The 26337-nt window shown below is 45.7% G+C and overlaps 1 protein-coding gene and 1 long non-coding RNA gene across 2 annotated transcripts in view; one reads left to right on the top strand and one right to left on the bottom strand.

Annotated features, from left to right (window-relative positions):
• Positions 1-12977, top strand: part of LOC116516939 (septin-2) — a 60230-nt gene extending 47253 nt beyond the window's left edge. The window contains exons 12-13 of the mRNA XM_032229627.1: positions 2525-2616; positions 12259-12977. Of these exons, the coding sequence (XP_032085518.1) occupies positions 2525-2593 (69 nt within the window). The 3' untranslated portion in view covers positions 2594-2616; positions 12259-12977. The remainder of the gene's footprint in view (positions 1-2524; positions 2617-12258) is intronic.
• LOC116516940 lies at positions 4513-16993 on the bottom strand. The gene is made up of 2 exons (XR_004256404.1): positions 16824-16993; positions 4513-4900 (listed from the first exon to the last, which is right to left on the bottom strand). It is a non-coding gene; the product is annotated as an uncharacterized LOC116516940 (long non-coding RNA).
• Positions 16994-26337: the final 9344 nt, after the last annotated feature.

Consider the following 26337-nt stretch of genomic DNA (forward strand, 5'->3'; position numbering starts at 1 on the left):
TTGCCTCCAGAAGTTGTGAATGCCCCAGCACTGGAAGTTTTAAAGAAGATGTTGGATAACCATTTGTCTGAAATGGTGTAGGGTTTCCTGCCTGAGCAGGGGGTTGGACTAGAAGACCTCCAAGGTCCCTTCCAACTCTGCTATTCTATTCTATTCTACTCTACTCTACTTTATTCTAATTTGGAAGGCTTGAGCCATTGGGACTCAAATATATTCACATTTATGAATCCACTAGCAAATAGATTTTTAAAAAAATGTTTTTATAGTAACGCAGACATGCTCTTGGCTGAATTCTTCATCCTCCTTCCTGCCACGGTTATTTTTATTAAAAAATTCTTCTAGTCTTTTCTTGTTCGGTTTACCGTAAATGCCAGAATGGACGGGAAAAGAAGAAAACAGATTGCTGTCCATAAATAGCATGGAGCGAGCAATGGGTCATACTTGAAGAATGTGGCTTCTGCAAAGAAGTCCCACGGGAGAAAATGATTCCCACGGGAGAATTGAAGAAAATAATAATTGCAAGCTGGTTGTAACAGCTTGTGTGTTTTGGCCACATTCCTCCAGATTAGTGGCTCGTTGAAACATACCTTGAATACCAAATAGCTTGTTACAGCATCGTGGGAATATCTTCCCATTATTGGTGGTTTTCTGAATGGAAATTCTTGGATTTTTCACTCTGTAGAATCCAGTGGATTTTTTTTTAATACGGGTAATCCTCAACTTAAGGGGACACAGTGGCTAAGACGCTTAGCCGATCAGAAAAGGGGGCATAACGGAGTGAGCTCCCGTGACTTGTCCCAGCTTCTGCCAACCTAGCACGAAAAGCACGAAAAAATGCAAGTAGAAAAATAGGGACCATCTTTGGTGGGAAGGGAACAGCGTTCCGTGTGCCTTCGGCATTGAGCCATGCCGGCCACATGACCACGGAGACGTCTTCGGACAGCGCTGGCTCTTCGGCTTTGAAATAGAGATGAGCACCGCCCCCTAGAGTCAGGAACGGCTAGCACGCATGTACAGGGGAATCTTTTCCTTTTATCTATCCTCCACTTAGGGCCATAACGGAGCCCAGAGTTTTGGTTGCAAGTCATTGCGGCCATAAGTCGAATCATCATGGGACAAATTCGATGTTGTGACCATTTTGATAATGGTCATTAAGCAAGTTGCCATGGTCCTGGACTCTGTAGAGCCTGCTTAGAGAGGCCTGTAAAGCACTGTGAAGCGCTATATAAATCTAAGGGCTATTGCTATTAAGCAAAGTCCAAATCAATTTTATCCAATGGACACTTTTTGGCCAAAATGTGATCAAGTGACAACAGAACCATGACAGTCGTAACTTTGAGGACCGGTCATAAATAACATTTTCAAGTCCCTTTGTAACGGTCGTTAAGTGACTGGTTTTAAGTCAAGGACTACAACACATTAAAATTTTTATATTGCATTGCATCGCCTTACTTCACATATGCTCCCGGATGGTACAGGGGTTAGAATGCAGTATTGCAAGCTAACTCTGCTCACTGCCAGGAGTTCAATCCAGGCTGGCTCAAGGTTGACTTAGCCTTCCATCCTTCTGAGGTGGGTAAAATGAGGACACAGATTGTTGGGGGAAATAGTTCTGACCTAGGCTTCCCAAAAGCACGAAGCCAACTCTTCGTCCCGATAAAACCCGTTTTATTGAGTTTAAAGTGAATTCCTCTCCAGCAAAGTCCCAGCAAACAATCTTTTAAGAGATTTCACAACTTTATCAGGCTTGGAGAGCTGCCAGGCCGATATCTCCCAAACTCCACGCTGTAGCAGCAATTCCTTGGCAAGAAGTCAGGAACAGATCTTCACCCAAATGAATTGAACTTACGGCCTCCTGCAAACTCCACTCCCCTTTCGCTCCTCTTTATTCCCCTATGGGAGGGGCCATTCACTGTTCACGTGCGGCTTTATTCCCAAGTCAACACTGATTTCTTAGATGTTCTTTTCTTCTGGCAACTCTGCGTATGCGCACATTGGGAACAGGCTCCAGCTGTTCCCGATGTGCGCTGATCTCCGACTCCAAAGGTAGCTGATAACTGTCAGATGGCCCCGGCCCCCTCTCTGCCTCTGACACAGAGCCCTCATCAGAGCCTTCCGCAGACTCCAGGACTGGCCCATGTTCCTCCCCAACCTCCTCACTGTCCCAATCTGCCGCCAGCTCTGCTGGCGGGCCACAACAGAAATATGCTGACTTTGTAGACAGGGTTGTAAAGCACTGTGTATAAGCCTAAGTGATATTGCTATAGATACAGTAGATGCAGGTAGGAAAGAGAGATAGAGAAAGAAAGAGGATGGATGGATGGATGGATGAATAGAATAGATATTTTATGTCTAGCAGTGCAAAAAAGGTATTAAGATCAGATGACTCAAGTTGTTGGGGACAATATGCTGACTTTGCAAACAGTTGTAAAGCACTGTGAAGTGGTATATAAGTCTACTTGCTATGGCTACCTGTGCTCACTGCATTTTCTCTCTTTTTCTCCCCCCCCTGCCACCCACCCAGTTGCGTCGTATGCAGGAGATGATTGCCCAAATGCAAGCCCAGATGAGGATGAAACCTGCAGACGAGTAAGGAGGTATCCTAAAACTTTGACGGTAAGTACGGCTTTACATTCCCGCGCTTCAGAGATGCACACCGGATTATTTTCTTGGCGTTGATGTAGGGACAAACAGGTTCCCATCTCTCGAAGTATGGAGAGAAGCAGCAGTCACCAAGGGAGGCTGAGGGTGGCTCTAGCAACCCCCTGATGGGTAGTTATCAAAGGTCCCGTCAACCCTCTTTGTACAGCCGACAAATCCTCTTGGAATCATAATAAAAATACGTGACTGCACACCGTACGTGGACAAAGATGTTGAGACCCTAGAAAGAGTGCAAGAGAAGAGCCACAAAGATGATGGAGGGTCTGGAGGCGAAACCATGCGATGGACAGTTGAGGGAGCTACGCATGTCTAGTCCAGGGGTCCCCAACCTTTCGGACCTCAGGGACCACTAAATTCATAATTTTAAATCCCCCAGACCACGAATATGATCTGCCTAATGACCGGCTGGGTGGGAGTGCCTAGGTGGTCATGTGACTGGGTGGACGTGGCCAACTTCATGTCACTCACATTGCGGGGCGCCTCGCCAGCCTCTGCTCGCCCCTCCCCTCCCAGCCACTCCTCGGCCTCCACGCCCGGGCTCCTTAGGACCCCAACAGGAAGCAGTGGCTGGAACTAAGCAGGCACCAGGAGAAAGAGTTGGCAAAACAGCTCAGTTCAAAAGGGATCTGACCGAGAAGGAGGCTCAGCAGAAGCACCTCACTGAGGACTACCAGCATAGGCTTTCCAAGCAGAGGGAAGATCTGCAGGAGTGCAAGGCCTGGAGGCTCAGTGGGCTGAGATGGTCGGCAAGTTCCAGACCATGATACAGTCCCACAAGGCCCTCCAGCCCTCATCCAAAGCCCCAGCAATTGTAGGACGTTGGATGCTGTTTGAAGTGGTCAGTTTTGAGCAGCCAGCTGTGCTTTGCTGACTTGTTAAAATATGAAGCCTTGAGTAACATGGCTTGTGTTCTACCTTAAGGCTTTGCAACAGTTTCCACATTGAAGGAAGTTTGTTTATTTTTCTTTTCGTTGATTTCTGCTTTCCTTGTTTGAAGTCAATACAAACCCAAAATATTTACGTAGTTAGGAGAATGTAACGTCGATGTCAAGGCATTTCCCACGACTTGGAAAGTTACTGTCACGGTTGAAGTTTAAAGTTTAGATTTTCTTCCGATGATTTTACTCCACTCTATATGGGATCTGCACAACTATTAAGAGAGCAGAGGAATGGGATACCCTGGAATGAATAACTGGATTTATATTTCTCTTAATCATGCTACTTTGTAATATAGTTTGCTGACTTAGCCTCTACAAAGGTAGATGGACCCAACACACTGACCAGAACCAAGAAATATGCCTTGTCATGTCTTTTATTTTTATTTTTCATTAAGTTCATATATAGATATGATATAAATCATGAATGAAAATAAAGATAATGGGAAATGGGAAAGGGAAATAAAGGAAATGGAAGGAAGGAAGAGAAAGAAAAGGAAGAGAAAAGGAAGGAAGGAAAGAAAGAAAGAAATAGAAAAGAAAGAAAAGGAAGAAAGGAAAGAAAGGAAGAAAAAGGAAGGAAAGAAGGATAAGATAAACAGAACAAAGAAAGCATTAAACTTCTAACTTTTTTCAGTGCAGTAGAATTTAAAAATATAAAATTACAGCCAATTTTTTAAATTTTAAATTCTTGGTAAATCCTAACCTTTCTATAACCTCAAAGTAACCTAATCAGCAAATCCCAGGATCCAGATGTCATTTTTTTTCTGCCTCCAGCACAAAGTCTAGACACGGTTTCTAAGGAGAAACCGAACTAAATAAATCCTGTAACATCTGTTGTTCTGTCCGAAGATAATAGGTGAATCTTGACACCGAACAGCCAGGATGGAGGAGAAGATTTTCGGCTTTTGATTGGGAGACTTTGGGCTTCAACCAAAATGGGAACAGTGTTTTTCTTTTTCCCCCTTCAAGCCCTGGAAGAATAGAAAATTAAAATTTGGGAAAGCAAGCTCCTCCCCATTTATAGCTCCTCCCAGGAAGTTGTTGGCGATTGGCTGGCCGTCTATTTCAAACCAATGACGGGCAGAAGCATCTTGAAAAAGCCACTTAACCTTCAGTTGCTTCCTGAAGAGGCCTATTTTCTAACAGGGAGAAAAAAACCCACCACTTTTCCAAAACAGACTTTTAGAAGCTGGCTTCATGTCACAGTTCCCAGTCTAGACACAGCAATGAGCCAGAATTCTGTGGGATCCACATTTTTGGGGAATGAGATATCCCGGCGGTGCGCATGGTCTGTTTTTTTCCTGCAAAAAAAAAAACAACAAGGAAGAAAAGCAAGTTGTGCAGTTGCTTCTTAAAACTTCTAAACGGGAGCGATCCGAATGGAAACTTTTCTTGGGAAAGGAAGTGTCATAACTAAACTTGGCTTGAGTCAGAGTCAAAGAGGGCAGCCAAAATTTCCCGCATGGTTGCAGCCAAGAAGGGATAGCTGTCTGCTGCTGGGAAAGCAAGGGAATAGCCCAATTTTGTTGGCTAAAGGTAAAGGTTCCCCACGCACATATGTGCTGGTCGTTCCTGACTCTAGGGGGCGGTGCTCATCTCCATTTCAAAGTTGAAGAGCCAGCGCTGTCTGAAGATGTCGCCGTGGTCATGTGGCCAGCATGACTCAACACCCGAAGGCGCATGGAACACTGTTACCTCCCCACCAAAGTGGTTCCTATTTTTCTACTTGCAATTTTACGTTCTTTCTAACTGCTAGGTTGGCAGAAGCTGGGACAAGTCATGGGAGCTCACTCCGTTATGGGGCACTAGGGATTCAAACCACTGAACTGCCAACCTTTCTGATCGACAATCTCAGCGTCTTGGCCACTGAGCCACCGCGTTCCCCCTACCCAAATTGAAATAATAATATTTTTTTTAAAAGCAGTTTCAATATGTGTAACTAAATTCACTGCATCGATTCCCTACTTTTGATTCCAGAACAACCTCTATTGCAAAGCTACACGGATGAATCTTGCAAGTTTGAACATTCAGGTGGTCCTCAATTTACGACCAAATTTGGGCCCAAAATTTCTGTTGCTAAGCGAGATGGTTGTGAAATGAGGTTTGCCCCATTTTATGACCTTTCTCGCCATAATTGTTAAGTGAATATGTTAAGTTAATAACATGTTGTTAAGTGAATCCAGCTTCTTCCCCACTGACTTTGCTTGTCAGAAGGTTGCCAAAGGGGACCACGTGACCTTGGGACATTGCAACCATCATAAGTATGAAACAGTTGGCAAGCATCTGAATTTTGGTCACATGACTGTGGGGACTGTGGTCATAAGTGTGAAAAACAGTCATAAGTTGCTTTTTCAGTGCTGCTGTAAGTTTGAAAAGTTACTAAATATTGTAAGTTGAGGACTACCTGTACTTTCTCTCTCTCCCCCACCCCCATATCTCTTTTACAACGAGAACCTAGGGAGAATCCCTCTTGTCTCACTCATTGTTCAGTTGCTGGATAAAGCGGCCCAGTGTCTCTTCCACCTGTCTCCCAAAGTTTTTCCCACATAGCATTACAGCCCTCTCTTTTACATCCTTAGAAACTGGGGAGGGTCCCTTCTGAGCATCTTTCTCCACCCGTTATGCAGCTGTGGGCTATGCCATCCCTTATTGGTCTGCTCCCTAGGCAGTCTCTCTTCTCCCCCTTTCTGCCCCAACTCCCAAGGTCTTTCCCACATACCATTACAACCCTCTCCTTTACATCCTTAGAAACTAGGGAGGGTCTCTTCTGAGTCTCTTTCCCCACCCATTTTGTAGCTGTGGGCTATGCTGTCTCTTATCGGACAGCTCCCCAAGCAGCCTCTCTTCTCTCCTTTTCTGCCCAACTCCCAAGGTCTTTCTCACATACCATTATAGTTGCCTCCTTTACAGCCCGAGAAACTAGGGAGGATCCCTCCTAGGCAGCCTCTCCACCCATTATGCAGCTGTGAGCTATGCCATCTCTTATCTGACTGTTCCCTAGGCAACATCTCATCTCCCCGTCTCCCATGGTTTGTCCCCTATACCATTATAGCCGCCTCCTTTACAGCCCGAGAAACTAGGGAGGCCCCTTCTTGAGTCTCTTTCTCCCACCCATTAGGAAGCTGAGGGCTATGCTGTCCATTATCTAAACACTCCCTAGGCAGCATCTCACCTTCCCCTCTCCCAAGGCCTTTCCCACATACTATTATAGCTGCCTCCTTTACAGCCCGAGAAACTAGGGAGAGTCCCTTCTGAGCATCTTTCTCCACCCATTATTCAGCTGTGGGCTCAGCCATTTCTTATCTGACCATGCCTTGGAGGTATCTCTTCCCCGTCTCCCAAAGTCTTTCTCACATACCATTACATCTCTCTCCTTTACAGCCAAAGATACTAGGGAGGGTCCTTTCTGAGCCTCTTTCTCAACCCATTAGGCAGCTGTGAGCTATGCCATCTCTTATCTGGCCGTTCCCCAGGTAACATCTCATCTCCCCGTCTCCCATGGGTTTTCCCCTATACCATTGTAGCCACCTCCTTTACAGCCCGAGAAACTAGGGAGGGTCCCTTCTTCAGTCTCTTTTTCCACCCATTAGGAAGCTGAGGGCTATGCTGACCATTATCTAAACATTCCCTAGGCAGCATTTCATTTCCCCGTCTTCCAAGGTTTTTCCCACATAACATTACAGCCCTCTCCTTTGCATCCTTAGAAACTAGGGAGGGTCCCTTCTGAGTCTCTTTTCCCATTCATTATGCAGCTGTGGGCTGTGCCATCTCTTATCTGACCGGTCCCTTATCAGTTTGTCTCCCAAGGTTTTTTCCTAACCATGTCATTATATAGCCTTGGAAGTTCTAGCAGGAATTAAAGGGGAGGAGGTACATTAATCAAGCTGCCCTGGGCTGCTGGAAGAAGAACAGACTAGAAACAGCAACACGAAAACCTCTTTATGCCTAATTTGTCTGTGATGGCAGATTTTTTTTTTTTTGCAAAGGAACCTCGCATTCTTCTCCACCCTTTTGCTTAAGATTGCAAAAATCTGACCAAGGTTTATCTCGCGATGGATCATCATGACTTCTGAATGTGCCAGAGCTGCAGAAATAGCTCTTAAAATGATGGGATGTCATTTTTTTTTGTTTTTCTTTCTGGAAAGAGGAGGAACATGTCCCATAAATCCTGATTTTTCTCCCCCCCCTCCTCTCCCCAAAAACCACAAAAAGGAAAAAGGGAATTTAAAGGAGACAAGTCCTTTAAATTCCCTTTATCTTCAGTTTGTTATAGATAATGGATAATTAAAACTGCAGAAAAAAACAATGGCTAGCAACCCGCCTTCCATCGTGGACCTGTACACTGCAAAAAGTCAAAAAGTGGGCTGTGAAAATAACTATTGACCCCTCACATCCTGGACATCAATTGTTTCAACTCCTACCCTCAAAACAACGCTATAGGGCACTGCACACCAGAACAACTAGACATAAGGACAGTTTTTCCCCAAACACCAACACTCTGGTAAACAACTAATTCCCACAACACTGTCAAACCATTTACTAAGATTGTCTTACTATTCTTCTTCTCTTCCTTCCTAGTATCTATCTCTCCCCACGTATGACTATAACCATGTTGCTTGTATCTTTACAATTTATATTGTTTTATTTGTTTACTAGTAGTATTTGATAGCTTATTAGTAACCTGTGACTATCGCTTTTTATTCTTGATGAAATGTATTTTATTCTCCTTGCGTACACTGAGAGCATATGCACCAAAGATAAATTCCTTGGGTGTCCAGCCACACTTGGCCAATCAAGAATTTTTACAAAGAATTCCATAACATCTGGAGCAGCTCTGAGCATCAGCAATCATTTTTAAATCCCTCCAGATGCTAATCACGCATTTATTTCACTTAGGATTAATTCGTGGAAGGACATTTAAAACAAGGAAAAAGAAAGATGGGGAGGAAGCTGCCTTTAAAAAAAAAATGTTTGCATAATTTTCTCCGTTATCTCAAGTTGCTTTTTGCGACCGCCTGTCGGTCTGGTTCCTGCCAAGCGCATTTTTTTGCAAAAGGCTGAAAAATCACCCTCAGCCCCTTGCGATAACGATAACGGATATGTGGGTTTTTTTAAAAGACAAATGGGTCTGGCATCGCCATAGCAACCAGACTTCAGCCGTGGTCTGATGCCAGAGGGAGGTAATGAGGGACATCATCTGGGGAGGAGAAGGTTGCAGAAGGGAGCCCAAGTCTTTCAGGTGGGAATGTGAAATTTAGCCAGGAGTTTAGATCTTCTTTGGAGTAACCATCAGGTTGAAGTTTCCTGTAACTATGGTTAAGGGAGGTTTAGTGAATTGTCCTGTTGTTTGAGTAGATCCTGCCTCCTTGTGAGTCATGTTGACTTGTCAGTTTCTCTCTGTGAGTTGACATCCCTTCCCTTCTTCCTTGCCTTTCCTTTTTCCCCCCTTTCCTTTCCTTTCTTCTTTCCTTTTCTCTATTTCTATTTCTTTTCTCCCTTTCCTTTCCCTCTTCCTTTCCTTTCTCTAGTTCTATTTTGTTTCTCTCTTTCCTTTCCTTTCCTTTCTCCCTTTCCTTTCCGTTCTCTATTTCTATTTCCTTTCTCCTTTCCTTTCCCTCTTCCTTTCCTTTCCCCTTTCCTTTCCTTTCCTTTCTCCCTTCCCTTTCTCTATTTCTATTTCTTTTCTCCCTTTCCTTTCCCTCTTCCTTTCCTTTCCTTTCTCCCTTCCCTTTCTCTATTTCTATTTCTTTTCTCCCTTTCCTTTCCTTTCCATTCTCCCTTTCCTTTCCGTTCTCTATTTCTATTTCCTTTCTCCCTTTCCTTTCCTTTTTCCCTTTCCTTTCCCTCTTCCTCTCCTTTCTATTTCCTTTCCCCCTTTCCTTTCCCCTCCTTTCTCTTCCTTTCCTTTCTCCCTTTCCTTTCCCCTTTTCTCTCCTCTCCTCCCCCTCCTTTCTTTTCATATCTCCTTTCTTTTCTCCTTTCCCCTCCCCCTTTTTTTGTTTCTTCTTTCTTTTCCCCATTCCTCTTCTTCCCTCTCCCCTTTCTTTTCATTCTTTTCACCCCACCCTCTCCTAACTCTGATCCAAAGCGGAAAAGACCATTCACTTGAATTAGACCCAAGATACCTTTCGCTAGAGTTTCCTCTGCCTCACGGCCTTGTTTGTGTGATGGCCACATTCCTGCTCTGCCAGCAGCACAATGGATCTTATGGAGCCACTACACATTACTGCTGAATTTTTGATAGGCGTACAGTGTGCTAGCATGCCGGTTTGGACTGTGATCCATGCCAGCATAAGTGTTCTGACCCAGGCTTCCCAAGAGCAGGAAGCCAACTCCTTGTCCCAACAAAAAACCCTTTGATGAATTGACTATGAGTTCTGCTCATTCACATCCATCAAAATTTTCAAGGGAGGATTTACAGTCACAGACCTTATCTGGCTTGGAGAGCTGCCAGGCCGAGATCTGCAGAACTTAGCAAGGAGCCTCGGAGAGTCAGAACCAATGAAGCGAACTAATGGTCTCCTGCAAACTCCACTACCCTTTCGCTCCTCTTTTATTTCCTCTGGTAGGGGCCATTCATCGTCCACCTGTGGCCTTACTCCCAAGTCGACCCCTGTTCTTTAGCTGTTCCCTTCGTCTGGCAACTCTGCGCATGGGCACACTGGGAACAGGCTCCAGCTGTTCTTCTGCCTCACTGACCTTTTGCCTTGTCTGACTCCAGAGGCAGCTGATAACTGTCAGACAGCTCTGGCCCCCTCTCTGACATGTTTCATACATTCGCCATCGTGGGGCTAGTTTCCCTGCCACCCCAGGTGACACCCCCTAGAAATGATATTTCTGGAATATAGGTTTCCTTTTGGTTTGACATATGACATAATTGAAAGTGGTGCATAAAATATACTTGAGCGTGGCTTCCCTTTTCTAAATAATTCATGCTCCATGCAGACAAATGCATCAGAGAAAAATTACTTCTCTGCATACGCTAGTCACGCAGGATTTAAGCCTTTGGGGAAAAAAATGTCTGTCTGTCTGTCTGTCTTACTGTCTGTCTATCTTTCTTTCTATCTTATCTTATCTATCTATCTATCTATCTATCTATCTATCTATCTATCATCTATCATCTATCTCTCTCTCTATCCATATCTATCTATCATCTATCTATCTATCTATCATCATCATCTATCTCTATCTCTCTATCTCTCTATCTCTCCATCTATCTCTGTCATCTATCATTATCTATCTATCTATCTATCTATCTATCTATCTATCTATCTATCTATCTATCTATCTATCTATCTCTTTGTACACTCTGAAAAGGCTCCAGCTGTTCCTCTGCCTCACTGATGTCTGACTCTAAAGGCAGCTGATAACTGTCAGACGGCTCTGGCCCCATCTCTGCCTCCGACACAGAGCCCTCATCAGATTCTTCCCCAGACTCCAGGACTGGCCCATCTTCCTCCCCAACCTCCACACTGTCCGAATCTGCTCCCAGCTCCCCTCTACAGTAGTTCAATCAGTTCATCAGGTACTCCACGATCGTCATCTTTACTTTTCTGTACTTCCTGTCTCAGTTCAAGCAGCCTTTCTGAACTCAGTTCCTCCCCGTGCCTTCGCTTGGCCACTTCCAGTTTTTCTGATCTGGCTGGAAACTCCAAAATTACACATTTTATAAATGGACAAACTGGCAAAAAAACTCTCACACAGAGACCACAATAGCTGTCTCTCTGTCTCTCTCTCTCTTTCCTGCCCTCAGTTGAACCAGCCTTGACTATGTGCCTCAAGGCAGGCAAATTGTGACACTCGTAAAATCCCTGCTGTGCACCAAAGCAGCGCTTAATTTAAAAGCACAGGAACTGTTGCTGTATGCAAAAAAAAAAGGGGGGGGTGGATTTACTCTGCCAAGAAAAAGGCACGCAGTGGCTCAGTGGCTGAGATGCTGAGCTTGTCGATCAGAAAGGTGAGCTCCAGTTACTTGTCCCAGCTTCTGCCAACCTAGCAGTTCGATAGCAACATAGAAAATGCAAGTAGGAAAATAGGAACCACCTTTGGTGGGAAGGGAAGAGCGTTGCGTTCAGCGTTGAGTCATTGCCAGCCACATGACCACGGAGACATCTTTGGACAGCGCTGGCTCTTCGGCTTCGAAAGGGAGATGAAGCACTGCCCCCTACTGTCGGGAACAACTAGTACATATGTGCAAGGGGAACCTTTACCTTTATCTATTTCCTTCCTCTCTTTCCTTTCTCTTCCTTACCTTTCCTTTCCCCTTCTCTTCCCCTGCCTTCCTTTCCCCTTTCCTCTCCTCCCCCTCATTTCTTTTCCCCTTTCCCCTCCTCTCTCCCCCTTCTTTTTGTTTCTCCTTTCTTTTCCCCATTCCTCTTCTACCCTCTCCCCTTTCTTTTCATTTTTCTTTTTTTCCCCTCCTCTCCAGTGGTGGGATTCACTTACCTTCACTACCGGACCGCAAATGTGAGCGCAGCAAAGTTTTTTATTTCCAGCTCATCCCCCCCCCCCAAAAAGGAGTTACCATGAAAACCTGTCATAGGCTGCTTTTTTCCAGTTCCGTTATCCCTTTGGTCACTCAATGGGCTGGCCGTAAGTCGAGGATCGCCCATCCGCCAGCCAGCCTTCTAAACTCTTGCCTTTGTGCTCTTCCTTACAGCGGGGACTCGGTGGTCTTAAGACAAAGGGGCCATGAATTAAAATTGAATTTCAATGATGACACTAATGGATTTGAGAGGTTCATGCGTGGATGCCGGACCAAGATATATAACCCAGTGCAGCTAAAGAAAGAAACCTTTGAAGTTCACATTGGAAAAACTGAACCCAGCTGTCATACGTACAACATTGCTTCTATTTTTCTTCTCACATCTTGCTATGCATGCATGTAGCATCACAATAGGGGACCCGTTATGTTTCTCCCTCCTTTGGCATCTTTCGATGTGTCTCTTGCATTGTTTTAAAAACCCCAATTAACAATGCACGTTGTATCTGCTAAGCTTTAGAACCTGCTTCTGTTTTTTTTAATCTTCTGCCCAGGTGGCTCTTGGTACGTTTCTTTCCTCCCCCCCCCCTCCCACTGAGCAGATTCCTGAATCTTTACCCTCAACGTGCCCTGTCGGAATGATGTTTTGAGTTAAGACTTGGCCAATTTCTTCTCAATCGTGTGAGTTGTACCGTGTTTCCCCGGAAATACGACCAACCCTGTTAAATCAGTCCTAGCTTGGATTTTTTTACACGTGCGCCCTACCCCCCCCAAAAAAATAAGTCCTAATTAATATCCTGGCTGTTAGGTAAGCTTACCCGTCAATCACATTTTACAGTATGGTTTAAAGAAACAGTTACATGATTTATATATTGCCAACCCAACCGTTAGATCAGTGTTTCTCAACGTTGGCAACTTGAAGATGTCTGGACTTCAACTCCCAGAATTCCCCAGCCAGCAAATGCTGGCTGGGGAATTCTGGGAGTTGAAGTCTGGACATCTTCAAGTTGCCAACGTTGAGAAACACTGCGTTAGATTATATTCCTAACACTGGCCACTCCAGAGTGCCCGGGTAAAAATTAAGCTAGGGTGGGGATGGAGGGCAGGGTGTAGTTGCCCTACTACTTATCTTTGGACAGGTAAGTAGCCAGGCCTCAAATATCCCAACACCTGCCTCGTTGGACCTTCTGCAGCCGATCGATCCTGAGTTCTGTTATCGGCTGCAGACGCCTTCAGGGAAGCCTCAGAAAAAGGCCTTTGACAGGGAAAAGGAGGCTGGGGATGACATGCGCAAGTGAGTTATTCAGTGGATGAGATCCCCTAAAAATAAGACCCGGTGCCTTTTTTGGTGGCAAAAATAAATAAGACAGGGCCTTATTTTCAGGGAAACACGGTATCTACATTTATTTGCAGCCCTAGGTGAGTTTATAGCATTTTTCTCTCCACTTCGTTAAAAAGATGTTTGCAGGTCATATGGGATCATATTCTTCCTTTCTGGTGCTCCCTCAAAATATATATATATATATATATTCATATATATATGAATTTTATTCATATATATATGAATTTTACAACCCCTGGTAAGCCCCAATTATGGGAGGAAGCTAACTGCTTCCATCATCTGTCAATCGGCTCGTCACAAGAGTCCATCACGACAGAAACCCAATGTTTTTTACTGTTGCCTTTGTTATATTTGTGTTTTTTTAATTTTTATTTGTGCTGATAAATAAATGAAGGGAGACTAGTATAGATCTATTTCAAGCTATTTAGAGGGTATGGCTAGCTGATGAGAGCTAAATAGCTTGAAATAGATCTATACTAGTCTCCCTTCATTTATTTATCAGCACAAATAAAACACACACACACACACACACACACATATATATATATATGTATATTGGCTCAGCTGATAACGGATCAGAGCCTGTGGCTTAGTGGTTAACACATCTGCCTAATAAGTAATATAGCCTAGGTTCGAATCCCAGTAAGGGTATGGCTAGCTGATGAGAGCTAAATAGCTTGAAATAGATCTATACTAGTCTCCCTTTATTTATTTATCAGCACAAATACTACATTATATATATATATATATATATACACATACATATACATACATACATACATACATACATACATACATACATACATACACAGTACAGAACCAGAGGTGAGTTGCTCCCAGTAGTAGCGGCGGTGGGAGGCTCCACCCACCCACCTGGACACTTTTGCACATGCGCAGGAGCTTTTGAGCATGCGCAGGAGCGTCAAAACGCGCGCGCCCACCAGTGAACCGGTAGTAAAAAAAAATAAAAATTGGCAACCCATCTCTGTATGGAACATATAACTTGCCAAGGATGTGAACAATTTGGAGAGTTTCACCCACAATGCCTTATAAATCATGGGTAGAGCATTACGCCCCCATCCTTTTAAAAAAAGAAATTTCTACATTTCTTTCCAAAATAATAGGTTGTTTTTGGTTGTCACCGTGTTTTCTATGCAATTTGAACTCTGTTCCGTTGAGAGAACGACAATATAAATCCTCAAAGGTTTTGTAAGCATCGTGGACACTAATTTTTCTGGACCTTCTTTTGTAATAAATGGAATCAACCTGACAAAACTGTGTGAGTTTCTCTCTCTCTCTCTCTCTCTCTCTCCCTCTTTCTCTCTCTCTCTCTCTCTCTCTCTCTCTCTCTGTGTGTGTGTGTGTGTGTGTGTGTTAGAGAGAGAAAACCTGTGGGCGAAATCCCTAGAGCTTTGAACAGGTGAACAGATGGAAGTGTGTTTTCTTGAAATCCATTGAATTTTGGGAAAGAAATTGGGACCAGAAAAATAAGAGTTGGAAGGGACCCTGGAGGTCATCTAGTCCAACCCCCTGTTCAGCAGGAGACTCTATTCCGTTCCAGACAAACAGTTGTCCAATCTCTTCTCAAAAACCTCCACTGAGGGAGCCACCCCCAACCAGACCTTCCGCTGCTAAGAAAGGCAGTGGTTAAGCGAGTCACATCCCATGTCTTGACCTTGATAGGTTCCTATCCTATCCTACCCTATCCTAATATTGGATATAATATTCTATCAAATATTCATGTTTGAGCTGAAAATAATAATGGTAACTTTTGCTTTTCACTTTATTGTCATGGCACCTCGTACAACGAAATTAAATTCCATCTTCAGTGTACCTTATACATAAAAACATAAAATACAAACACGCATCCTTCGCCTTCTATGCAATTGAATTGAAAACCCCTGATATTGCATGAATATTGCACGATGTACAGTAGAATTCAATATAGTTAACTTCTCTGGCATAGAAGCTGTTTAACAAATGGTACATGGATTTATTCGGTGCCTCAAAGCATGGGAGCCAAATATCTTAAAACCATGGGACCCAAAGACACTTGCAAATCAATTCCATAAATTCCTTTACACCCAATGTATATTAAAGCTCAAACATTCAGTTCAATAAGGCATTTAAATAAATGCCCAAGGATAGGATTGGGTGTCTAGACAACCCTCATAATGAGAGGCGTCAAACTGCAGCTGTCAGCTAAATGAAGAATAGGTGGAATAACATACAACCTTATAGTAACCTACTAATCAAATTAAAATCTCCCATCACCCAGTCTACTTCTATCCTCTCCGCTGTGCCCTTTTTAATTGACATTTTAATGGACATTTATCGCTACAAAGCTCTTTAACAAATGGTACATGGATTTATTTGGTGCCTTTCTTAAAACATGGGACCCAAAGATCTTAAAAGAATGGGATTCAGATATCTTAAAACATGGGATCCAAATATCTGAAAACATGGGATCCAAATATCTTAAAACATGAGACCCAAAGATCTTAAAAGAATGGGACCCAAATATCTTAAAACATGGGACCCAAAGATCTTAAAACATGGGATCCAAATATCTGAAAACATAGGACCCAAAGATCTTAAAAGAATGGGACTCAAATATCTTAAAACATGGGATCCAAATATCTTAAAACATAGGACCCCAAGATCTTAAAAGAATGGGACCCAAAGATCTTAAAGCATGGGACTCAAAGATCTTAAAAGAATGGGACGCAAAGATCTTAAAACATGGGAAGAATGGTTTGTAATTGTCCATTATGGTTATTTCTTAAAGAGGGCTTGATGGACCTTTTAAGGCAGAGGAGACCTTGGGGTGTGTGGGAAACTGAGGCCTGGCCTTCTACTATGCCAGTTTCCTGGCACTTGTATACCCACACACATTACAGAGCGCTTACCAACTAGGCAACATCATCAATGCTGAAGGGAGTAGGGTGTGCAGAGGAGGAGGAGAAGGGAGGAGGAGGAAGAAGAGGACTATGGGGTCCTTGGTGCTCTCTGAGCTTGGTGGTTTCCTCGCAGACCTTTCGTGACCCAACTAGGTAACCTCATCAGTGCTAAATACAATACAGTTGCGGGAAATTTTAGGCGTAGGAAACAAAACGGACAGATGTTTTGAAATTTGAGGTGAGACCACAGGAGAACTTCTCCTGTGTTTAGAGTAAACAGTAACAAGAGTTGGAAGGGACCATTAGAGGTCATCTAGCCCAACCCGTCCCCTTAGGGATCCAAACGCCCGACCTTTCTGATCGACAAGCTCAGTGTCTTAGCCACTGAGTCACCCAGTCAGGATGGGGATGCTGGGGGGCTGCAGCAAAAAGAACAAGAGAGGAGACTGTACCCCAATCATACACCCCCCCCCCAAAAAAAACCCTACCAGAATACTCACTGGCTACCCTGCCATCAATTCACTTCGGCTCCGACGGGCACGAGAAGATGCTGCTTTTACCTTACTAGCTCCGGTGGCGCTCTCTGATCTTTCAGCCGAATCATGAGGACTAGCGCCTGGAATGACCTGGCTGCAGCGCGAGGATGCCGTTTTCATCCTTGGAGACTTGAGAAAATATAGACTTTTATGTTGGGGGAGAAGGGGGGGCGCAGATCGGCCGGCTGGAGGGGGCTTTGGCTTTTGATTGGCTGCCGGCGACAGATTGGGCGGGGCCAGGCCTGCTTTGGGTCCGCCTCCCTCCTTTCCTATTCCTCCCTCCCCCTCCTCCCCTTTTCCTTGGATCTCCGTTTATTCCGCTTGCTGCAGCCTCCGCCGGAGCCGCGTTTGCAAAGCCGGGAAAGGCGGTGGGGCAGGGCTCGCTGCCCGGATTGCAAGGGCGGAGGGGAGGGGTGGGGGAGGCAGCCGCCACCCCTAATCCAGGAAGCCCCAGACCCTCTTTTTTTGGGGGGGGGGTCGAGGGTCTTCGAGATGAGCACAGCCCTGCGGTACAAGAGCAAGCTTGTCAACCCAGGTGAGGTTTATTTTTGGGGTGGGTGGGTGGGAGAAGGTGGGGGAGAATAAGGCACTGCCTGCCTTATTTTGGGGAGGGGGTCTTGAGTCTCGGGCGGCTGTGTGCTTTCTTATTCTTCTAATTTTGCCTTTTTTTCTTCCCTCCTTTCCTCTCTCTCTCTCTCTTTCTCTCATCCGGCATCTGCCCATTTTGGCTTTCCCGTAGAAGAAAAACAGGTAAGGTTGACTCCCTTATTTTTTTTCTCTTTCTTTCTCTCCCCCCCCCCCCTTTTTGGCATCCCAGATGATGCTAAAGAAGAGGAGGGGGGCACTTCCATTTCCTCGCCTGCCTCAAGGGAGGGCAAGCAGAATGCCTCCCCTCTTCTCTCCCTCCCTCCCCCAGCCCCCTCAATTTTCACAGAGAGACCCCTCTCTAGGTCTGCGTAAAGGGAGGGAGGGGGAGTGAATGTCAAGCTTTCCTGGAAGATTAATAAGCAAGCATCCACAGACAGACACGCATTTAAGGATAGGGGTTTCGGCTTTCTGGGCTGCTGCAGGAAAGCAGGATTTTTTAAAGGGGGGGGTTTGCAAATCCTAAGGCCTGCCCTTTGATTGGCAGCTAGCAACCCTGATGGGCTACCGCTCGGCCATGTGCTGGGGCCAAGCCAAGCCAGTCCATTTTCTGACAATTCTCTCTCTCCCGGAGAGTCAGTTTTATGAGATTTCAAAGCTGGCTTCCTCCTTACCATCTGAGGCTTTCTACCCCCCCTCCCTCTTCAGCATCCTTTCGATGTGCCCCTGGAGAGATGCTAGGGTGTGTGTTTGTGCAGGGGTGGGGTAGGGTGGGGGGGAAAAGCTAGGGTGATGTAATTCCGTGGCAGGGTGGAAGGTTGTTTATCTGCAATTTGGCTGGCTGGCTTGAGCATTGTGCCCGATCGGTTTGCAGAGGGAGGGGGGAGGGAGACAGAGAGAGAGAGAGAGAGAGAGAGATGAGAGAGATGAGAGAGAGAAAGAGAGAGGGGGAGATAGAGAGATAGAGAGACAGAGAGAGAAAGAGAGAGGGGGAGAGAGAGACAGAGAGATGAGAAAGAGAGAGAGAGACAGAGAGAAAGAGAGAGAGGGAGATAGAGAGATAGAGAGACAGAGAGAAAGAGAGAGGGAGAGGGAGAGAGACAGAGAGAGAAAGAGAGAGCAGGAGAGAGAGACAGAGAGAGAGATGAGAAACAGAGAGAGACAGAGAGATGAGAGAGAATGAGAGAGATGAGACAGAAAGATGAGACAGAGAGAGAGAGAAAGAGAGAGGGGGAGACAGGGGGAGAGAGAGAGAGAAAGAGAGGGGGAGATAGAGAGATAGAGAGACAGAGAGATGAGAGAGAGAGAGAGAAAGAGAGATGAGACAGAAAGATGAGACAGAGAGAGAGAAAGAGAGAGGGGGAGACGGGGAGAGAGAGACAGAGATGAGAGACAGAGATGAGAGAAAGAGACAGAAAGATATGAGAAAGTGAGACAGACAGAGAGAGAGAGAAAGAAAATAAGAGAGAGAAAGAAAGAGGCAGAGAGAGAGAGAGAGAGAGAGAGAGAGAGAGAGAGAGAGAGAAAGATATATATGCAGAATTAGGGTATTATTGTTATTGGCTGGTAGAAGGGCAAATTGGATTCCAGACTATATCCAGATAATTTGTCCCCCCCACTTTTTTTAAATAACCCTTTGCATGCCATCTATTTTGAAATTATGGCTTGTGTGCCATTTGGGAGCTAAAAGGGGATGTGGCTTCTTGGTCTCGGAGGTACGTAGTCGTAGGTAGCTGGGGATGGGGAGACAGCAAGAATTAAATCCATCCATGATTTGGGCCTGGCTGTTTAGCCGGTTTGAGCGGGGGGGGGGGGGATACAGATGTTGAAGGCATGAGGTTAAATGATTGGAGGAGTAAATTGGCCTTCTGGAGTCTTTTCCCCACCTGAGTAAGTTCCCTGGCATTTCCTCAACCTGGCAAGGAGGAAGGATAGAATAGAATAGGATAGAATAGAATAACAGAGTTGGAAGGGACCTTGGAGGTCTTCTAGTCCAACCCCCTGTGTTTTCAGATGGTTTAGGGAGTGAATTGAATTGTGATCAAACATGGCAACCATGCCTCTTCTTACTTCTGGATTTATATATTTGTTTATTTGTTTATTTGTTTCCTGCCTTTTTATTATTTTTTACAAATAACGCAAGGCGGCAAACATATCCAACACACCTTCCTCTTCTCTTATTTTCCCAACAACAGTCCTGTCATGTGCTTTGGGCTGAGCGGGAGGGACTCCATGGGACTAGAACTCCCAGTCTCCTGGTGATTGGCCCAAAATCACCCAGCTGGCTTTCACGGCTAAAGCGGGACTAGAGCTCATTGTCTCCTGGTGATTGGCCCAAAGTCACCCAGCTGGCTTTCATGGCTAAGGCGGGATTAGAACCCAGAGTCTGTGGTGATTAGAACCCAGAGTCTGTGGTGACCTGAGTCAGGATGGCTGTGTTCTCATCACCACAAACTACGTTTTCAGATTAATGCAACCTGTGAATTAATCTCTCACCTGCTCAACTAAACCTCTCTGTGGTTAGTTGCCAACTTATTACACGTTGCTTAGAAGTACAGGTGGGCGTCGGCTTACAACAATTCATTTAGCGACCAAAGTTAAAACTGCGCTGAAAAAAGTGACTTTTGAGCATTTTTACCACACTTATGAGCTTTGACGTACGGTCACATTTAGTGACCGTTTGAAGTTCCAACAGTGATGAAAAAAAGTGACTTAGGACGTTTTTTCACCCTCACGGCCTTTGACTTACAAACAGCTCGCTTAGTGACTATTCAAAGTTACGACAGTACTGAAAAAAATTGATGTAGGACCATTTCCCACACTTACGACCTTCGTAGCATCCCCCCCCCCCCGGGATGAAAAATTCAGAGGCTTGGCAACCGGTTCATACTTACGACCGTTGCTGCATCCCAAGGTCATACCATCCCCTTTTGCGACCTTCTGACAAGCATGTTTCGCTTAACGGCTGTGCTACTCATTTTACAACCGCAGGGTTTCGCTTGACAACTAGGTCAAGAAAAAAAAAAATGGAAAACACAGGGCGAAACTCACTTTAACAAACGTCTCACTTAGCAAGAGAGACGTTGGGCTCCGTCGTTGGTTGTAAATCGAGGACTGAACCTGCATTCATCCAGTCTCGTGAGAGATTCAGAGCCCGGGAAATCGGAGGAGCTTTTATTTCGCGTCGGCCTGTTGGGTTGAATTAACGGTTGCCTTCTGTGACATTTGGGTCACGTCCAAATCCTCCTGAGACACGTGCCATGGGAAGACCCCGTGCAGGGAGCGAAAAAGTTGCCTTGAACCAACTCTTGGAAACCTCAGCGAGGTCTAAGAATAGTTGGAAGGAGATTGCTGGAAGCGAAACGGCTCCTGCATCTCCATCCAGTGTTGTTGCTAAGCAACGGGAGGCATCTGCTCCACACTCCTGCAAAGTCACGCTAGCTGTGCACGTTAGCAATATTACATGGGGTACCGTTGGCGCAGAGATGCGTACGGGGAAGGGAAAGGGCGGCGTTATTCCAAAACAGCTGCGATTGAACTCGAAGGTGGTTGGATTGCGTCTGTCAGCAAGATTGAAGATCTGGCCTTAAATTTAGCCGGCTGAAAAGGCTCCTTCATAAAGGGCCCTTCGGTTATGGCAGTGATTGAGCTCTGGAATCGCTCTGGCCCCTCTGCCATGCTGTTGAATTGAATTGAATTGAATTTATTGCATTTATATGCCGCCCTATTCCCGGAGGGACTCAGGGCCGCTCACAATTCAAAGGGAGGGAAATACGGTTCCACCACAAAACTGTGTTCGACTAAAGCGCGCTCGACGAAACCGCGTAGCTGATGTCATCACAGCGCGACAACAGCGCGGAGAAAAAAGCACGCTGTAAACACTAAACCTAAAATTAACCCCTAAACCTAACCCCCCTAAACCTAATCCTAAACCTAACCCTTAACCTAACCCTAACCCTAACCCTTAACCTAACCCTAAACCTAACCCTAACCCTAAACCTAACCCTTACCTTAACTTGAATCGGCTTGCTTTCAAAGCGCTATTTAAAGCGCCCTTTTTTCTCCGCGCTCGCTGTTGTCGCCCTGTTGATGACATCAGCGACGTGGTTTAATCGGGCACGCTTTAGTTGAGTGCGGTTTTGTCGTGCCACAGGGAAATACAGACAAGGGGGGAAAAAACAGCACAACAAACAACTACAGAAAGAATTTAAAAACAATCAACAGCCACACAGTTCGAGCGGGGATGGGAACTCGTCAGCCCCAGGCCTGTCGGAACAGCCAGGTTTTAAGGGCTTTGCGGAAGGCCTGAAGGGTGGTGAGGGTCCGAATCTCCACGGGGAGCTCGTTCCAGAGGGCCAGAGCAGCCACAGAGAAGGCCCTCCTCCGGGTGGTAGCCAGGCGACATTGGCCAGCAGATGGAATTCGGAGGAGGCCTAATCTGTGGGATCTAATAGGTCTGTTGGAGGTAATTGGCAGCAGGCGGTCTCTCAAGTACCCAGGTCCAATACCATGAAGGGCGTGTTCCGTTGGGTCACACGCCGTGTCTGATTTGACGGCCGTTTTCGCATGAACAGCGCTGGAAGGGGCCTCGGAGGTCTTCTAGTCCAGCCCCCTGCAGAAGCAGGAGACCCTACACCCGCGATGGGGAACCTGTGACACCCGAGCCGTCGCCCCAATTCACCTCCACTGTGCATGCATGTGTGGCTCCTGCCGGCCAGCTGGGGGCGTCATGCACGCTTGGGGGGGGCGCAGGTGTAGGGAGACGCGTTGCATTTTGGGGGGTTTGTGTGCTTTGGGCACTCGGTCCGGAAAAGGTTAGCCATCACTGCCATTCCAGACAAATGGTTGTCCACTCTCTTCTTAAAAACGTCCAGTGTTGGAACATTCACAACTTTTGGAGGCAAGTAGTTCCACTGGTTAATTGTTCTCACTGTCATAAAATTCCTCCTTAGTTCTAAGTTGCTTCTCTCCTTGATTAGTTTCCACCCATTGCTTCTTGTTCTACCCTCAGGTGTTTTGGAGAATAGTTTGACTCCCTCTTCTTTGGGGCAACCCCTGAGATATTGGAACACTGATATCATGTCTCCCCTAGTCCTTCTTTTCATTAAACTAGACACACCCAATTTCTCTCAACTGTTCAGCCTCCATACCACTGAACCTCTTTGTTGTTCTTCTCTTGCACTCTTTCTGCATCTTCTTTGAATACAATAGGTAAAGGTTCGCCTCACACATATGTGCTAGTCATTCCTGACTCTAGGGGGCGGTGCTCATCTCCATTTCAAAGCCGAAGAGCCAGCACTGTCCGAAGACATCTCTGTGGTCATGTGGCCGGCATGACTCAACGCCGAAGGCACACGGAACGCTCTTCCCTTCCCACCAAAGGTGGTCCCGATTTTTCTACTTGCATTTTTTACATGCTTTCAAAGTGCTAGGTTGGCAGAAGCTGGGACAAGTAACGAGAGCTCACTCCGTTACGCGCCACTAGGGATTCGAACCGCCAACCTTTCTGATCGACAAGCTCAGCGTCTTAACCACGGAGCCACCACTCAGAAAATACAATAGAGTACGGTAAAAGAAAAATTTGATTTTGTTTCCCAGTAGCACATCTCTTGGACTGTTCCAAAGGTGCTTTTTCAAGAGGGCCACCATGAAATGTTGAGTGGCTGAGAATCTTTACAGACTCTGGGAAAGATGGTTTTATTTGTATTTGTTTGTTTTTATTTGTATTTATTAGCTTGTCAAACATGTACAGCATAACAGGTATAAATATAAACTTGGATATGGACGAAAGAAATGAGTACAAATAAACGGGGACAGTAGGACAGGGACGGAAGGCACGCTGGTGCGCTTATGCACACTCCCTTTACGGACCTCTTAGGAATGGGGTGAGGTCAGAGGTGGGTTCCTACCAGTTCGCACCTATTCGGTAGAACCGGTTCGTCAAATCTACCGAACCGATTAGAAGAGGTTCCACCAGTGGACCCGGAAAGCAGGCCACACCTACAGAAGAGGTTCCACAATGTTTTGAAACCCACCACTGGTCCTTGGATATGATTATTCTACACTATCATGCTCATATTTATAGAACTCAGTGCCTCTGTGAAAGGTAAGGATGACTACTGCATTTGTGGTGCAATCAGAACATTGCGTGTGTTGAAGTTGTTTTAACGCAAACCAAAGATGCCTTTTAAAAAACAAGTTTACATCATATTCTTATGCATGCCAGTGCTGTGTGTGAGGTAATTTAAGGTGGTTCTGACAAGTGTCGTCGGCATCTTCATATCCGGTCACATGGGCGGCAAGCCACTTCCATCCGGTCACATGGGTGGCAAGTCACTCCCACAAAGGAGGCCACACCCACAGAGTAGGTTCGAACAATTTTTGAAACCCACCACTGGGTGAGGTCCACGGTAGACAACTTAAGGTTGAAGCTGTGGGGGTTTGGGGAAGAAACCACAGAGTCAGGTAGAGCATTCCACTCTGTTGCTGAAGTCGTATTTTCCGCAGTCGAGTTTGGAGCAGTTTACCTTGAGTTTGTATCGATTATTTGCCTGTGTGTTATTGAGATTGAAGCTGAATAAGGTAGGATGTTGTAGCAGACAATTTTGTGTACTGTGCTTAAATCGGACCGTAGTTCCAGGTTGTCCAAGCCCAGAATTTCAAGCCTGGTGGCATAAGGGAATCTATTGTGAGCAGAGGAGTGGAGGACTCTTCTTGTGAAATACGTCTGGACGTGCTCAGTTGTATTAATGTCCGATATCCAGTGTTATCTTAGTCCCATCTCTTGGACTGTTGTGCATGGGGAGGATGAAATCTTTGATCCCAGCCAGCAGGGTGCTGTTACGCCATCCTCAGTCCCTTGGGAGCAGAACAAGAGCCAACAGCTACCAAATTCCATCAGTATTTTCCCAATATACATCGCCCCCTTTCCCTTCCCTCCATATCTGTCTTTCTGCAGCCTTCTTGAAAAAACTGCCCTATGCAGATATCTGTCTGGGGATTTGATCTAGCAGAGCTTGCCGCCGATGGAAACATGCCGCCCGGATCCGAGACATTTCTTTTAATTTGGGTGGCGTGCAAGGCACAAATCCTCCAGTTGGATTTTTATTTATTTATTTATCCGCCTCGTGAGTTACGTAGAAGAAAAAAAAAGACTTGTGGCTCCCCAGTGGCCAGCGGAGGCTTGGGAAAGCTCTGATGAGGGCTCTGTGTCGGAGGCAGGGAGGGGGCCAGGGCTGTATGCCAGTTGTCAGCTGCCTTCGGAGTCAGAGATCAGTGAGGCAGAAGAACAGCTGGAGCCTGTTCCCAGTGTGCGCATGCACAGAGTTGCCAGACGAAGGGAGGAACTAAAGAACAGAGGTCGACTGGGGAGTAACTTGGCTCCTTGCCAAGTTTTGCAGATATCGGCCTGGCAGCTCTCAAGCCTGATAAGGTCTGTGACCGTAAATCCTCCCTTGAAAGACTTTGCTGGATATAAATGAGCAGAATTTTCGCTCAATTAATAAAAGGTTTTTTTGTCAGGACCAGGAGTTTGCTTCATGCTCTTGGGAAGCCTCAGTCAGAACAGTTACGACGGAAATACTTTTGATTCCTGCTCGAGTCTCCTGGGTTCTAACTTAACAATATAAACCAGGACATACAGTTCCTTTTCTTAATGAAGGCTAGTTGGGGTGAACGTACTCTTTTCATTTAGAGAGAAATGTCATTACCTTTTTTTAAAAAAAACACTCCATCCGGCAATGGATTAAAAAAGAGACAAAGATTCTTGGCGATTGGCAGAATCCGAAAACAGCTTATCCAGCAGTTTAAGCTTAATCCAGCCACAGCTGGATTAATGACAGTTTAACTATCATCCACATTCACAATCTGTGGGGTCAGAATAAAGGGATTCGGGAAGGCTGAACAGACTCATAGATGGGGAAAAAACAATTTCTCCTACAGGTAAAACCACCTCGGAAGTGATTTAATGGAAAATTGCACATGAAAACAATCTCCCGAGCCTAGACAGGCTGTCCTCAAGGGTAAAGGTTCCCCTGGCACATATGTGCTGGTTGTTCCCTACTCTAGGGGGCGGTGCTCATCTCCGTTTCAAAGCCAAAGAGCCAGCGCTGTCCGAAGACGTCTCCGTGGTCATGTGGCCGGCATGACTCAACGCCAAATTTTTCTACTTGCATTTTTTACCTGCTTTCAAACTGCTAGGTTGGCAGAAGCTGGGACAAGTCACGGGAGCTCACTCTGTTACGCGGCGTTAGGGATTTGAATGAGCAGAATTCAGTCAATTTATATAAGTGGGGTTTGCCTGTAAATTAATAAAAGAGTATTTTGCCGGGACAAGGAGTTTTTTTCATGCTCTTGGGAAGCCTCGATCAGAACAGTTTTATTCAGCAGATAATATTCTCAGTGTACCCTGAGAGAGAATTTATCTGCCTCCACCTAGGATTGAACTCACAGCCTTCCTGACTGTGGGGCAACTGCTCCAGTTGTAGGCCTCCACACCACTCCAATTTCTATCGTGATGTGTGGGTGGATAGTTTCTGGGGCGGTACACAGGAACTGAAACCGCTCCACATTTTTTAGATGCTGCTGTCCCTTGCCTCTTCTTCACCAGGAAGAGAAAACCGGGACACACCGCAATCAGGAGTCATCCAAACCAATTAGCAAATAAAACGAGATCTGCTGGCTCTCCAAAGCAGAATTTCTGCAAGACAGAAACTCGCCTAGCCAGCTCCGGTGTAAAGGCTGGTCTTGGAAACCTGTGGGAATCCCCACACTGGCTTTGTGAATCCTGCTTGCGGGCCAGTCAGGGAGAGAAAAATTCAGCCTGTCCTGCAAAATGACAGGCAAAACGGCATTTTTGTGTGAGAAGGGCAATCTTGTTCTGACCGAGGCCTCC

This window comes from Thamnophis elegans, chromosome 13 (assembly GCF_009769535.1).
Source record: "Thamnophis elegans isolate rThaEle1 chromosome 13, rThaEle1.pri, whole genome shotgun sequence".
Lineage (NCBI taxonomy): Eukaryota > Metazoa > Chordata > Lepidosauria > Squamata > Colubridae > Thamnophis > Thamnophis elegans.